The sequence below is a fragment of the Loxodonta africana genome, chromosome 2 (assembly GCF_030014295.1).
Source record: "Loxodonta africana isolate mLoxAfr1 chromosome 2, mLoxAfr1.hap2, whole genome shotgun sequence".
NCBI lineage: Eukaryota > Metazoa > Chordata > Mammalia > Proboscidea > Elephantidae > Loxodonta > Loxodonta africana.
Window position 1 is genome coordinate 146,598,679 of NC_087343.1, and position 16,429 is coordinate 146,615,107.

Below are 16,429 nucleotides of genomic sequence, written 5' to 3' on the forward strand. Positions count from 1 at the left end.
AGCTGTGGCTATCACCTTTCAATTAGGATAGTGTCCACCTAGGAACTTTCCCTATTCCCCAGGAAGGTGCTGTGATGCTTGTATTACTTTACCTTTGGTAAAAATATCAGATATCCTAGTAACTAATTTTGAGAAAATGGGCTAAACTGGATTTTATATTTTCAGCATTGGTCCCTTCAGTGAAGTCACTCCTACTTGTTAATTTCAATTCAACAAGTAACTTGAGGGCCCATAGAGAAATCTCTACTTTGATGGAATGACGCGCACCCAATTGTAATAGAAGTTGTGACTACTTACATTAAAAGAGCTACTAGAATAAAGTTTGTTGTCACTGCTACACAGTCAGTGGGAAGGTAAAAGGGATGGGCGTAGAAAGGTTTTATATTTGGACTTAAGTCTCAAAACTAGTTTTTATAATCCTTACTGAAATTTTTATGCTTCAATGATTGGTCAAGGATCACTTAATATTAGTAGTATTTAGTATTATTATACCAATGTTTTCTCTAAACGAAAAACCACAGACTCTAGCATCAGAAAAACCTGGGAAGCTTGTTAAAGATTCAGATTCCTGGGCCCCCAGATCCACTGAATCAGAATCTCTAGTGGGAACTTTTTTCCTTTTCTTTTTTAAGCTTCCCAGGAGTTAGAAAAATCTTGATGTAGATAAAGCCAACTGGTTGCCTTATTTTTTACATTTCAATGGAATCAGCATTGTATAAATCCTACTTCAGTTTGCCCATAAGTTATTTTCTGTCTTACAAGGTAAATTAAGCCTTGGTACTCAAGCAAAGGTTCCTTGGGATCCTTTTACAGAAGAAAAGTTCTACCATCTTCATAATCTCAAATTCCAAGAAACTTCTAATGAGTAAAATGAAAATTATAATTAGATGATAAAAATGGAACTTGACACTGCAGTTCTTCAAAGACCAGGTTAGCATTTTATTTTTATATTACTGACAGTCGAATTCATAGGGGGTGAAAGGTAATAGAACATAATCAAAATAACATACAAACACAATTCAAGAACATTTAACAATCTATCATAATTGTTCTTTGTAAAATACATAAAAGTAAACAGAAACATCTTTATATAAATTATGCTTAATAATCTGTACACACTGTAAACCAATTGTTAAAATTCACGCTAAGAAGCTAGTGCAAGCAGTGGTGTTCAAAAGTGCAAACAAGGTTAGTGATGAAGAACTTATCACTGACTTACCAGGCCAACATACTCTGCATTCAGCCAAATACTGAAGGCCTCACCACAGAAACATTTTTATCACTTTAAAGTAACCTGACTACATTCATCCTGAGTGCTCTTGCCTCAAATATGGCAACGGATTATGAGTTCAGGTTAGGAGCAGCACCAGGGAATACAGAACCCATGTGAAGTTGGCCATGCTAATGTGCATCTTTATGCTTGATAAAGAAAACAATTCAGAAGGAAACCTGTATGTCAAAAGGTACAGAATTGTCAACCACCTTTACCTTAAAATATTTAAAACTAAAATTAAATCTAATTTCCCACTCCAAATGCAACCTGGAGAATCTATCCACTCCAGTGCAGTTTTTCCAAAAATAATTCTGCGTGAAATCAATCAAAAGCCTTTCTCATTTCTGTCCTAAAAACCATTTGGGGAGGGGGAAACTCCTGAAACAATAGAGTTTAGTTTGGATAACTTTGATTATCTTGGATTCTACTTAAAAGTGTGGTCAGAGCCCTGGACAATCAACCAGTAGCATTAAACAGCTACTCAGTATTCTAAATTGAGGACAAAAATTAGTTGGTTCAGAACTGCACCTTCAATAAACTAGATTCCCTTCATACTCGGGGATCTCTTTATCAGCTGGGGGCCATGAAGGAGGATGGTTGTAGGGTTCAAGAGTGGAAACCTAGTTTGAACAAAATCCCAATCACTTTACACAGAAGCACAATCACATATTCTAAGAGCTTGTTCTTCTGTTGTTGTTAAAAAGCACTAACATTTCAAAAGGAAGGATAATAATGGAAATAACCAGAAATATCAACATGTATCTTTCAGCATCTAGTCCTTAATTGAAGAAATACCATTTTCTGAACTCTCAAATTTATAGCAAAAGCTTTGGAGTTTATATTAATAGGCTACTTTTAATTCTCTGTCAATTTTGCTTAAGGAATTTATATTTGCTAATCTTTATTTTTTTAATGCATTCTTGGAGATTTTTTGAAGCTTCATCAACTTTTTTTTAGTTGAGTTCATTTCTTGAGGTCCTATTTGAGACAATGTAAAAAAAGAGAATAAAAAGATGAATCACATATGGTCACATTGGTGCCAATTCCGTCCCTTCCTCTCTCCAACATAACAGAATGGCAGCATATCTAGGGAAAGAGCAAACATCAGCTGATGACCTGCTCCGGCCAGGCCTTGTGCTAGGCCCTGAGGCTGCCAAGTGCATTAAGAAGGTTCACGTCCTTAGGAGCTAGTCGGTGACTGCCTTTTTTGTTTCTTTATAAAGAACACAAGCCCTCATGATCGAAATGGTCATCATTCGGTACAGGAATGAAACTCTGAAACATGCTAAAACTTGGTCTATTTGAGAAAATGTTTTGGGAAAGCAAACCACACAGAAATACAGGGTGTCCAGGAAAGAGAAACAGAGAGCAAAGGAAGAGGGGAAACTCAGCCATTTCCTTGGCATCAAACTCTAAGGTGATGGTTGTTGCGTGCCCTTGAGTTGATTCAGACTCACAGCGACCCTATAGGACAGGGTAGAACTGTCCCATAGGATTTCCAAGGAGTGGCTGGTGGATTCCAACTGCAGCCAGGGCTCCAACTCTAAGGTACTACATATATAATCTGGTTTAGCACACTTTCATCTTTGGTGGCCGTTGTAGTCCCACGTATTCACAACAGGACTGTAAGACTTAGGAAAAGAAAATACAGGGTACTCATATAAATTAAATTTCAGATACATTTATTCATTCTTTATCTGAAATTCAAATCTAACTAAGCATCCTGTATTTTATCTGGCAACTCTAATTAGGAATTATCTCTGTATTTATAGATGCAATGTATCATCAGCTTTTTACATATGTTTAAAATGATCCAAATAATACATTCTAAATAAACTGAACACAAGGTATTTTGAGAGGCTTTCCTCTTATATAAGCTACTCTCAGTGTATCTGGTCAAATTTTATTTGGCAATACATCCTTGCAAACTTAAGTTATGTCATCACCGTGTCACAAACAACACTGAAATGTCACATGAAGTCATATTCCAAATACAGAGTTTCAGAAAATATAAACCTTTCCTCTGAAACTCTCAAATCATGTCAACTAGAAGTATACTGATTTTATTTTAGAACTTGTGAAAATGCTGGGCTTTGAATGTGGGAGATCAAATAATTTTGAGGCAGGAAAGAAACACTATTATCACAGCTATCACCCTATTGTAATGACTTACAAGTAGTTTACAGGCTGGACAGGACTAGAGAAGTGTGAGCCAGTCGAAAAGAAAAGAAACAATGTTCTGTCTTTATGTCATAAACCACAGTAAGTTTGTATATGCAGGCAGGCACATAAAACTAAAATTTAGATGTATGAAGGCAATATCTGAATTTGTACTTCTTTGGCACTCATACAAAGATACTGGTTCAACTAAACCAATGGTGAATTTTTTTTTCATATTCTTTAGGAAATGTATACCTCCAAATTAAAAAACTTCTAAATATTCACTGAGATAAAGAGAAATTGGAACCTATCAATTTAACCAGTTATGATCCAAAAGTGTAATTAACAGTAGTCACTGATACAGATGTGAAATAATCTCTAAAAATCTAAAAGTGGGCTGAGACTTCATGCTTCTAGAGTTTTGGACTTAAGATTTTAAAAACAGCAACAAAAATCTTTTGAACACTGCCCAATTTATATGGAATCCAATCTTAACTTGCATACAACTGTGTTAACATGAAATTTATCTATATCCCAACACTAGCATTTACCTACAAGATACTCCACAGGTGCACACACCGGCACATACAGAGTACGTATGTGTTTTCCCATGTGTTTCTACTGTTTCTTACTGCTCTCTCTGAAAGGGAACAGGGACCCAGTGCATGTGCTCTGGAGGAATTCTCAGCACTAGATGGTAAGCCCAGTGGCTAAGGAGCTCTGTAGACCCATCCCCCTAAAACTGAGAGGAAAGTTGGTTGCTGCTAAGTGCAGTTTCATTTCTAGAGGCTCAGGCCATAGGGCTCACTTATCATTGGGAAAATACCCCCAGTGTAGCTGTGGTCCACAAAGTGACTATGTGCTTCTTTGGCCCCAGCGTCAGACTAGAATGAGGGTTCTGGAGCAAGATATTTTTTTACCAGGAAACTTTTTCCTCATTATAGGAAATACTTGAACAAAGGTATTTCCCTGAAGTTACTGATGACAGATATTATCAATAAGAGGCAGTTACTATTTTACTAAGGCTTAGTTCTATTTAGTCTTTGGGGGTGAGTAATTTAAGCTTAACCAACAGGCTGACGTGTCATTTTCCTACTTTCTACTTAGTGTTACCTATGTTTCTAGGCAGGTAGGAAGCTCTTTTATTTTCATTTAGAAAGAAACTCAGAGTGAAAAAGAACAGCCAACTTACTAAAGCCAAATGTCATGTTAAGAAATGACCCTGCCAGTTTAACTTCTCCAGTGAAATAACCAGTAATTCCCTCCACTCTTATTCCTCAATCCTTACCTGCCTCATGGGTTACATTATCAACAACAGAAAAGACTGTAACTCTGACTTGGAGGATGGCTACAGAAAATACCAATTCTGATATTAAAATTATTCTTGATGAACTGGAGCAATTTATTCTCAATGGAGTTGGTTAAATATACTATAAAATACTTGGTTTATAATCAAGAGAGAAATCTTAAGCTTGAGTCTTTAAAAATACATATTTGGCATTTACCTTTCATCTTATCTTACTAATTATGGGAATCTCAGACATATGGAAAAAAGAATTCAATGAAGAGACCACATTTTTATGAAATCATAACACTTTAGAAAAACGAACTAAAATTTTATTCCTAAATCTATCAGTGAGACAAGCATTATACCTAAAACAAAATTATACCTCTACAAAGTAACAACTAGCTGAGAGTAACTAAAAAAAAAAAAAATTCATTTTCTTGCTACCAAGAAATAAAATACACTAAAGAAAGCAAAAGAGCTATAAGATCAGAGCAAAATCCCCACGCGTCTCAGTGATGACTGAAGCAGAGCAGGTTGTTTCTTTTTCCGAGGATATGCAGTCCTTCACAAAGAACCTGTGCACAAGGCTCTACTTGTTGCTTGCCCTGGGGAATACCATTAAATGTAGAGACTGGGGAGTACCTCTAAATGTGGAGAGACAGTATGGAGAACTACTTTTGGTGACAACGCATAGACTGTCAAACCTGGTACCAATAAAATTGAAGCATTTCCAAATTAGACCACTGAGATGAAGGTATAAAACCAGAAAACCAAACCCATTGCTGTCGAGTCGATTCCAACTCACAGCAACCCTACAGGACAGAGCAGAACTGCCCCATAGGGTTTCCAAGGAGCGGCTGGTGGATCTGAACTGCTGACCTTTTGGCTAGCAGCCGAATGTGTAACCACTACACCAATAGGGCTCTGAGATGAAGCTACAGGGCCTCCCAAACCAAGAAGCAACCTTGTGTTGTACTAGTAGAAGTGCCATTTTTTTTTTTTTTTTCCAGAAGGCCGATCTCAAAGGGATTAAGACATGGACCCCATCAGCACTGGTAATGGTAGCCTTACTGATAAAAACACACATGATTCAGAGATAAACGTGGTAGCAGGTGCAACCAGACACCACTGTGCTCCTGGTAAATGCAAAAGCCTCTAAAGGCTTAAACACTATTCTAAATTTTCTGAAGCAATCTTCTTTCCCAACAACCCTCTGATATGTATAATATTAAATATTCAAATTTTCAGAGGCTACTAGCTAGATAAAACACATTAAAATGAAACATTTGCCAAACATTATAGTTTGTTTTATTGCATGACGTTGGCATAAGACAAAATATTATTGAAAACTGTAGGCATCATGCAATCATCGATAAGCTAATTATTTAACTGTACTCTTAAGATAGGTAGACATATAATCTAAAATTTTAGAACTAGTTCCAAAAAAGTACATAAAAAATTTAACATGATGAGCTTTTCAATGTGGGTTATAGTTGTAGTTTTACGTTGTTAAAAAGTGCTTCAAATGTACTGCTGGAAAGTTGCTCTTTATAAATAGTGCTGGGGGGTAATGTTCGATTACAAATTGTAATAACTAATTATTTTTATGGAATTAGAAAGCTAACATTGTGATATTCAAACTTACTTGAATCAGTTTTCAATTTTCACTCAAATTAAGTGGATAAAACATTAATAGTCTAAAAAACACCTGCTTTATAGCCAACAAAAGTCTATTGAATTCAAGTTATGTATGCTGAGTGATCAAATCTCTGAGTAGGCCTGAACGGTGAGACCTGGAAGCCACATGGGTTGGTGCTAATTGATGTATTGTGCCATCCAGCGGAAGCCTTCTCCATAGCCTTGTCTTTTGAGCACACTGCACATGAAGACTTCTAAGGGTCGGGCGTTTAGTTCTTTCAGAGATATATTGCCCTAGAAGAGAAGACAGACATTATGTTGGGAGACCCCTTTATAAAATAAAAGATCCACTCCCCAGTAGAACTGCATGTTATACACCTTAGAACAAAGGGCGACTGTATAAAGCCATGGTTGCTAAGCGTCCAAATCCGCTAAATACACACAGAACCTCTTCTGCAAGTCCACCTTAGGACAGGATGGGCACTCAGTGAAAAAGACATGAGCTTGTGAGCACACGGGGATAAAAAATAATCTGACTTACACTGAAAGTTTTGATCAAAGATTCTATAGCAGAATCCTGATCAAAAAGGGGAAAATGTAGAAAATAATTTCAAATTATCACGGAATACAACCTTTCTGGCGTCACTGAGGCTTGATGAACCCCTGCAACTACTGCCCTGAGATAATCTTTAAAACTTAAACCAAAAATATCACCTGAAGTCTTCTTTAAACCAAGCAATACAAAAAACAAAAAAACCCAACTCACTGCTGTTGAGTCAATTCCAACTCATAGTGACCCTTGTAGGACAGAGCAGAACTGACCCACAGCATTTCCAAGGGGCGGCTGGTAGATTTAAACTGCCAACCTTTTGTTTAGCAGCCAGGCTCTTAACCTCTGTGCCACCAGGGCTCCTGAACTATCTCCAGAGATCTTAAAACCAAGCAATATAATTAGTAAAAAAAGTCGGCCTTGAGCACTGTGCTCTTTTAAGAACTACATACATGGGATCAAAATAACAATAGCAACTCAAAAAGTAAGAGTATAGGAAACCCTGGTGGCATACTGGTTAAGTGCTACAGCTACTAACCAAAAGGTCAGCAGTTTGAGTCCACCAAGAGCTCGTTGAAAACTCTATGGGGGCAGTTCTACTCCGTCCTATAGGGTCACTACGTGTCGGAACTGACTCAGTGGCAAGAGTTTGGTTTTGGTTTTTGTAAACATAAACTAAGGAAATGTTGCTTGTAAACTCTGGGGTTTTTCCATTGATTATCTGGGATTTTTCAACATGAAAGAGCTTTTTTTCCCCCTTAACAAATTCTAGTAAAAATGAACACAAAATAGTGCCTGGGGTCTTAAAAGCTTGCAAGCAGCCATCCAAGCCACAACAATTGGTCTCTATTCACCTGGAGCAACACAAGAAGAAGTATCAAGAATAAAAGGGGGATATGGAATGTGTGGCTAATTGCCTCCATGAACAACTGCCTCTTTTGCCATGAGCCCAGGAAGACCCAGATGGTACCCAGCTACCAATACTGAACATTCTGATCAACGATTCTATAGAAGAATCCTGATTAAAAGGGGGAAAATGTAGAACAGAATTCCACATTCTCATGGACTCTAGACTTCATGGAGCAATGAAGGTTGGATAAACCCCTGAAACTACTGCCCTGAGATAATCTTTAAATCTTAAGCCAAAATTATCCCCTGAATCTTCTTAAAACTGATCAATAGTTTAGCTTAACTAGTAAAAAAATGCCTGCCTTGAGCATTAGGCTTTTTTAAGAATTATCTAGAAGGGATTAAATTGACAACCACAACTTAAAAGATTAGGCAAGAAATTTAGGGGGCAGTGAATTTTACGTTAATAAAGGGAGGAACAACTCAGAAAAGGAGTGTGAGAATGGTTGTACAACTTGAAGAAAGTAATCAGTGTTACTAAATGGTACATGTAGAAACTGTTGAATTGGTTTATGTGTTGCTGTGTATATTCTCAACAACAACAAAATAAATTAAAATTAAAAAAAAATTATTTTAATGTACTTCATATCTTTTCAGACTCAGGTATTATAAAACAAGTAAAATAAAATTTTCCAAGTTAAAAAAAAAAAAGTCTTAGTTTATTACAAAATGTATAGTTCAAAAACTCCAAAATACTCTTATGCCTATGTTTATGTCTATTTATCCCTAGTGCAATCAGGACCTAAACACTGAACTATAGTGTTTACACAACTCTTGGTAGGTTTAAACACTCAAGTATATTATTTGGTGGCTAATTCTGAAAATGCATGATAAATAAAACTTCAAAAGCTTTAATTTAGTTCCCCACAAACACTAGTCTTAGGTAAAACAGACTTCATACAGTGGTAGAAAGTAAAGAAATGACATTAAAAAAAGACCAAATGGTATAAAGGAATTTTTTGTTTTTTTATTGTGCTTTAAGTAAAAGTTCACAGCTTAAGGTAGTTTCTCATACAAAAACTTATATACATACTGTTATATGACCCTAGTTGCACTCTCTGTAATGTGACAGCACACTCCTCCTTCCCACCCCAGATTTCCCCTGTCCATTCAACTAGCTCCTGTCCCTTTCTGCCTTCTCGTCTCGCCTCCGGACAGGAGCTGCCCGTTTTAGTCTCATGTATTTACTTGAACTAAGAAGCACACTCTCCATGAGTATCATTTTATGTCTTATAGTAAATGACAACTTTTGTTTAATAAAAAAATAAATGATAATGGGCTTGTGCTGTTGGGACAATAGTGATTTAAGAAGACATTTGTACCATAAAGTGAAAAACTTACACTTACCAAAAAAAATTTTTTTCTTACTGTCATATATTCAATTATGTGTGTATCGATTTGGCTTGGCCATGATTGCCAGTATTGTGTGATTTTCCCGTATGTTATAAATTCTGCTTCTATGATGTAAATGAGGGCGGATGGGCCACAGTTGTGTTTGTGAGGCAGAACTCAACCGACAAGATTGGATTGTGTCTTGAGGCAATCTCTTGAGATATAAAAGATAGAAGCAAGCAGAGAGACAGGGGGACTCACACCACCAAGGAAGCAGTGCCCAGGGCAGAGCACGTCCTTCTGGACTCAGGGTCCCTGCGCAGAGAAACTCCTAGCCTGGGGGAAGATCGATGAGAAGGCTGAAAGAGAGAGAACGCTTTCCCCTGGAGCTGACGCCCTTAATTTGGACTTTTAGCCTACTTTACTATGAGGAAATAAACTTCTCTTTGTCAAAGCCATCCACTTGTGGTATTTCTGTTATAGCAGCACTAGATAATTAAGACACTTGCCTTTCCTGTTGTCTGACCATATAAACCAAACATCTCTCGTAACCTCTCTTCACTGATAGCTTCAGGTCTGTCAATCTTATTCCCAAGAATCAGGATAGGCACATTGGCAGTAGTTTCATCTGTCATTAGTGACTGAAAAACAAAACAAAAAATAAGAAATTGATATGAAATCATCTAAAGGGCTTATCTTGACAAGACACCAAAATAGTCAAGGACTCACTCTCTACCATATCATGTCAGCTTTGCCAATTTTCTTTGGCAAACTCTCCCTACATTTTAAAGTGAGGAAAATGAAACCGTAAATTCACTTCTTTTGTCTTCCTAGGGCTGTTTCTGTAAATGCTCATTCTGCTCACTCTGTAAATACAGTGGCTGGAGCCAATACCTTGGAAGTAGGCAGACCCGGTTTAATTTCTGGCTTTGCTGCTTCTTTGTTGTGTGACCTTGGAGAAGTTAGCCTCACTGAACCGCAGAGAGAAGTGGGAATAGTAGCACCTACCTCATGGAGTTGATCTGAGAATTAAATGAGGTAATATATGCATAGTGCCTGGCACAAAGTAGGAACTCAGGAATTCCTCGACCTCGTTCCAGGACCATAGAACCTACCTGACCTTTTAACATAAACAAATATTTGTTTGCCTGCTCTTGGCAGGAACATGGTGAGGTCAACCTGCAGTCAAATCTGTGGCCCCAGCACTAGTGCTGACCTTGCCTGCTATTCTGGAGGCCCTTTAGGAAGCATCTGGCCAAGACAAGAGGAGGTGAGGTGAATATACATGCCACTGCTTACTCCTAGGAGTGGTGACAAAAGTGATACGTCATTCAGGTTCTGGCCAACTCCTAAAAATACTGACATCTAAGGTTGACCAGGACTCAAACCAACCCACTCCAGGTATGTAGCAGATAATATATACTACAAAAAGGCACACACTCTGCACAGGGTGAGCTCCTCAAGTGTTCAGGAAGGAAGTCTGTATTAGTACTTCCTCAACAGTTACAATTACTCCAGGTTACTCCCTCGGCATTCTAAGTAGAGTAATCACTACTTAAAGCAATTACTGAGCTCACCAAATTGCTAGGAGTTACATTAGAGACTGCAGGAAAAGCTTCACTCTGATATTTAGATCTCCAAACTATTTCCTCAGGCTTACCAGGATGATTTAACTATGTTTAGTTTCAGTTATTTAACTTACATCAAGTTCTTCTTTTGATTCTAACAGCCTTTCATGGTCTGCACAATCCACCAGAAATACAATGCCATTGATAGCAGGAAGGTAGTTTTTCCACACTCTTCGAGCTAACAAAAACAATCAGGAATTAGATTTTATTTGCTGGTCAAACCTAGCAGTTGGTTTGATGGAAAAGCCCTACAAAATAACAAGCGCAGTTATCCCTCAGCTGCTGCTACTTCACTATACACCTACTCCTTACTTATCGACTATCTTGTTACCTGACATTTCACACTTAAGACAATAGCAAAAAATCTATTACTCAACCGTTTCGCACAGTAAAGACCTAGTAACAAATGACAAGGCGCAAGCCAGGAATAACAGTGACTGTGATGGTTAAGGTTATGTGTCAGCTTGGCTGGGCCACAATCCTCAGTGGTTTGGTAGTTTAGCAGTGATGTAATTTGGCAGTTATATAATGATGTGGTCATCCTCCATATTCGCATAATGCCGATTTTCATGTAACAACCTGGTCTTTGGAACCCAACCATGTCAATAAGTGAGAAGTGGGTGTATACTCAAGTTAATCTTTTACCCGACGGTACCAAAATCTTTCCAGAAGACCACAAAAAAATTTCAGGCTTTCCTTAATTGTGGGAAAGACAAATACTTCACAACTGCCGTAATTTTCCCATATGAGAAATGAAATATTTGTTACCATTAGACAATAATGCATATTAAGTTCGCTGCAGGATTGCTACTATATAAATCTAAAATATGTTGTTGTTATTAGTTGCTGTCAATTCTGACTTATGGCGACCCCGTGTGTGCAGAGTAGAATTGTTCCATAGGGTTTTCAAGGCTGTGACCTTTCAGAAGCAGATCACCAGGGCAGTCTTGGGAAATCTAAAATATAAGCAGTTAAATACATACATGCATATACATGTATATATACATACACACATATATATGTATGTACGTAATTGCAGCATTCATTTTTTCTTTAATTGTGCTTTAGGTGAAAGTTTGCACGTCAAGTTAACTTCTCATACGAAAACTTATAAACATTGTTTTGTGACATTAGTTGCAATCCTCACAATGAGTATTCATTTTTTGGACATTTCTAGTTTATTAGTTTTTTATCAGTGATAAATCTGAAGTCAGTGGCAGAAGGAAATTAGTATTAGGTACAAGCTTGTTAAGTTTAACAAAAGCAAACTATTCACAACAGAAAACAAGCTCCAGTATTAATAATTAACTGAAGTCATGAAACTATAAGGAGATTTTTTTCCTTGACATTCCTTTTAAGGGGATAAAACCGTTTTGGGGATACCCCAGGGGAAATCCTAGTGGTGTAGTGGTTAAGAGCTACAGCTACTAAAGGTCGGCAGTTCGAAACCACCAAGTGCTCCTTGGAAACCCTATGGGGCAGTTCTACTCTGTCCTATAGGATCGCTATGAGTCGGAATTGACTTGATGGAATTGGGTACAGGCATCCAGGGGAAAAAAAACTTTTTTTCTATGACTTGAGTTTTATGACATACTTTGAAACAATACAGTAATGAAGTCTCAGACAAACTCCATTAGGTTCCAATTCTAATTACTGTATTCTAGAATTTATATATATATTTCCAACAATCCTTATGTCTCAAATGTAACTGCTTTCACCAGCTACAACCGCTTACAGTCTTTTCAACTATAGGTCATATTGGGTTTTCAGAACACCCAACAATTCTGTAATACTCATTAGTTATCACTTACTATGTACTGGGCACTGCCAAGTACTTTTGGAGACAAAAAAGATGAGTCGGATTTTAGTCCCAGAAAGTTTAGCAAAGGAGTCTTTTCAAACTTGTTCTAGATATGTACATAAGTGTGTTAGGTGCTATGGAAGCACAGCTGAGAGCACTCCTGCTTGGGAGCGGCTCCCTGGTGAAGGTAGCAGCACTTACTCCGGGCCCTAAAGGGGCTTACTCCTGCAAATAGGGGTAGCATGAACAAAAGCACAGAGGTGGAAGAAGGCCAAACAGGTTTGGTTTGGTTGGGGCAAAGAGAATGGGGGGTGGGGGAATAATGGGAAATGCAGACTAAAAAAGTAAACTGGGATCAGTTCATAGAGATCCTGAAGGCCGATGAGTTTGGCTTCTATTTTGTAGGCAATGAGTGAACCACTGAAGGGTTTTTTATGGAGCAGTAACGTGTTCAGAACTGTGATTATGACAGTTAAGAGGTGGATTGGAGCAGAGAGAATGGGCTAAATTTGACTCATATGCGTTACCACCAAAAGCAACTCAGAATTAAATAAACTGACCAGAGAGGGTATCATGAAAATCAGCCTCTGCTTTTAAAACATTTACCTGGGGGTAATAATTCCTAAGGAGTCCGAAGGTAACTCCTATAATTTAAGTCTACTCTGGCCTTGTTTGAAGAGAATGAGATTTCATGCATTGGAACACAATGGTCACATTTTTATGATGTTAAAATAGAACAAAGTGACTATAAGAGTAGCAGAATCTTACCTTGAACATGTCCACCCAGATCAAAAGTTGTAAAAGTCATGCCAGCAATGGTTAGTTCTTCTGAAGCTAAGTAACAATAAAAATATTTCAACAACATGAAAATCATGAATCCATTCATGGAATATATTACTACTTCATGTCTGACTGACTTAATTGCAAATAAGGTCAAGTCAAACATTTAGGAACTGATACAAGAATGCTTTGTTGTAATTAGATACATTTCAATTCACACTGATGATATAACACAATTAGTAATATTATTCTATTCTGGTATTCACTACCTACCACAAATCTAACATTTACTTATCTTTCCCTCTCTGTCCCTCCTGCTGAAAATGCTATTCAGACAACCACTTGCTGTGAATGCAAATGACTGCTTTAATCTAATAATTTTTCATGTAATTCCTCTTAAATGGCTCCCATGAAATATTTTCTCTCACAACTGCCATATCTTACAGGTAACATTAATGATAAACCAATAACGATTTTAAAACCTGACCATTATTTCTTCAAATATTTTTTCTGTCTTTCCCCCCTTCTCCTTCTGGGACTCCAATTACAGGTTTGTTACATAGCTTGCTCTGTTCATATTTTTGTCCAGTCATTTTTCTCTTGTGCTTTATTTTGTATAGTTTCTATTGCTATGACTTAAGTTCAGTGGTCTCTCCTGCAGTTGTTGTTGTTAAGTCCCGTTGAATCATTTTCGAATCATAGTGACCCCACGTACAACAGAATGAAATACTCCCTGGTCCTGTGCCATCTTCACAATTGTTGCTATGGCTGAGCTCATTGTTGCGGCCACTGTGTCCATCAATTTTATTGAGGGTCTTCCTCTTTTTCGCTCTCTACTAAGCATGATGTCCTTCTCTAGGGGCTGTTCCCTCCCTGCAGTACTGGTACTATTTAATTTACGTGGGATTTTCATTTCAGGTATTATATTTCTCATCTCTAAAAGTTCCATTTGGTTCTCTTTTATAACTTACATTTCTTTCCTCATTATGTTCATGTTTTCCTTTAAAACTTTCTGCACTATTCATAACAGTTGTCTTCATGTCCCTATCTTCTAATTCCATCATCTTTGCCACGTCTAGATCTGTTTCTACTGATTGATTTTTCTCTTGGTTATGAGTCACATTTTCCTGCTTCTTTGCATGTAATTTTAGATTGGATGCTGGACTTTGTTCTGGTAGGCAAAAGAAAGCTGGACTTTGTTCTGGTAGGCAGTTAACTACTTACAGATTGGTTTTTAATTTCTGATAGGGTAGACCCAGAGTAGCCTTTACTTGGGGCTAACTTAGCCCCATTACTTAGGTATGATCCTTCTGGGGTCTCTATTGAATGCCCTGTGTATTCAACCAGGTCTCTCTATCCCAGCAGCTGGGAACCTAAATAATTCCCAGCCCCATGTGTGCTCTAAGAATTATTTGGCTAAAAGCTCCCCTACAATTGTTCTTTCTCTGGAAGTTGTTCTTCAACTGGCTTTGTGGACTTTTGCCCTACACATGCACAAGTTGATATTCACCCATGCAAATTTCTGAAGTTCTTTCTCTGCAGTGTTCTCTCCTCTCCAGTATTCTGCCCAGCAAATTCTAGTTATCTGGGTCTCCCCAAGTCTGGTCTTGACTCCTCAATTCAGCAAGACTACTGGGTTTTGTTTGGGTTCCCTCTCATTGTACCTGGCATAAAGAAGGGCTTGTTTTCCCTCTCTCAGGAATCACAGTCCTGTGCCAGCTATTGCCCAATACCTGAAAACAACTGTAGTATATATTTTTGTCCAAGTTTGTAGTTGTTCACAGCGGGAAGGAATTCCAGACTCTCTTACTCCCTCATGGCCTAAAGCTGGAGTCCCCCATAATGACAATGAAAGATTCAGTATAGCTGTTTTGGTCCCGGAGTAGCTTATCTTGTTAAGAAATTCTGTACGTTAACTGCCAGCTGAATGAATAATGAATACAATCTGTGTTCAAATCATTACCCACAAGGAAAAGGTAATGCTTACATGTGGTTGGCAAACTACCTTTATGGTTATAATCCCCAATGTACTCTCATCTTTATAAAAGAAGTTCCAACTTAATTAATTAAGACATAGAACATTTTTAATATCCCAGAAAGTTCCCTCTTGTCCTTCCAAGTCAATTCCTACCCCTACTCCCAAAAACAACTACTGATCTGAATTCTATCACCATAAGTTACTTTAGCCTATTCTAGAATTTCATATAAATGGCATTATACAGTATGCAAGTTTTTGTGACCAGCTTCTTCCATGAGCATAATATGGTTGAATATGTTAGAAGTTTGTTTCCCATTATTGCTGAGTAGAATTCCATTGTGTAACCATTCTCTTTTTGATGAACATCTGGGTTGTTTCCAGTTTGGGGGCTATTACAAATAAAGCTGGTATAAACATTCTTGTACAAAGCTTTTGATGAACGTATGTTTTCATTTCTCTGGGATAAAAAATCCTAGGAGTAGATTAGAATTGCTAGATCATAGGGTAGATGTGTGTTACCTTTCCACATATGCTTTTTTTCCCTAAATTTTATTCATTTTGTTGTTGTTATTGAGAATATACACAGCAAAACATACACCAATTCAACGGTTTCTATATGTACAATTTAGTAACAGTGATTACATTCTACAAACTATGCAATCATTCTCATCCTCCTTTTCTGAGTTGTTCCCCCCTCATTAACATAAACTTGCTGCCCTCTTAAGATTTCTATTTTTTTGAGTTGCTGTTGTCAATTTGATCCCACATAGACAGTTCTTAAAAGAGTATAATGCTCAAGGCAGACATTTTTTACTGGTTAAGCTAAACTATTGTTCACTTTTGAGATGACTTGAGGAGACATTTTTAGTTTAAGGTTTAAAGATTATCTCAGGACAACAGTTTCAGGGGTTCAACCGCATTCCATGGCTTCAGAAAGTCTGGAGTCCATGAGAATATGAAATTCTGTTCTGCATTTTCCCCCTTTTGATCAGGGTTCTTCTATGGAATCTTTGATCAAAATGTCCGGTAATGATAGCCTGGCATCATCCAGTTCTTCTGGTCTCATGGCAAAGGAGGAGTTGTTCATGGAGG

General features: G+C 37.6%; 1 protein-coding gene across 2 annotated transcripts in view; it reads right to left on the reverse strand.

Moving 5' to 3' along the window:
- Positions 1–915: 915 nt before the first annotated feature.
- The window catches only part of SAR1B (secretion associated Ras related GTPase 1B), a 29,489-nt gene continuing 13,975 nt past the window's right edge, over positions 916–16,429 (reverse strand). For both annotated transcript variants that reach the window (XM_003404499.4, XM_064276445.1), the window contains 4 exons: positions 13,348–13,413; positions 10,853–10,956; positions 9,660–9,791; positions 916–6,653 (listed from right to left, as the gene is read on the reverse strand). In XM_003404499.4, the coding sequence (XP_003404547.1) occupies positions 6,537–6,653; positions 9,660–9,791; positions 10,853–10,956; positions 13,348–13,413 (419 nt within the window). In that variant the 3' untranslated portion in view covers positions 916–6,536. The remainder of the gene's footprint in view (positions 6,654–9,659; positions 9,792–10,852; positions 10,957–13,347; positions 13,414–16,429) is intronic.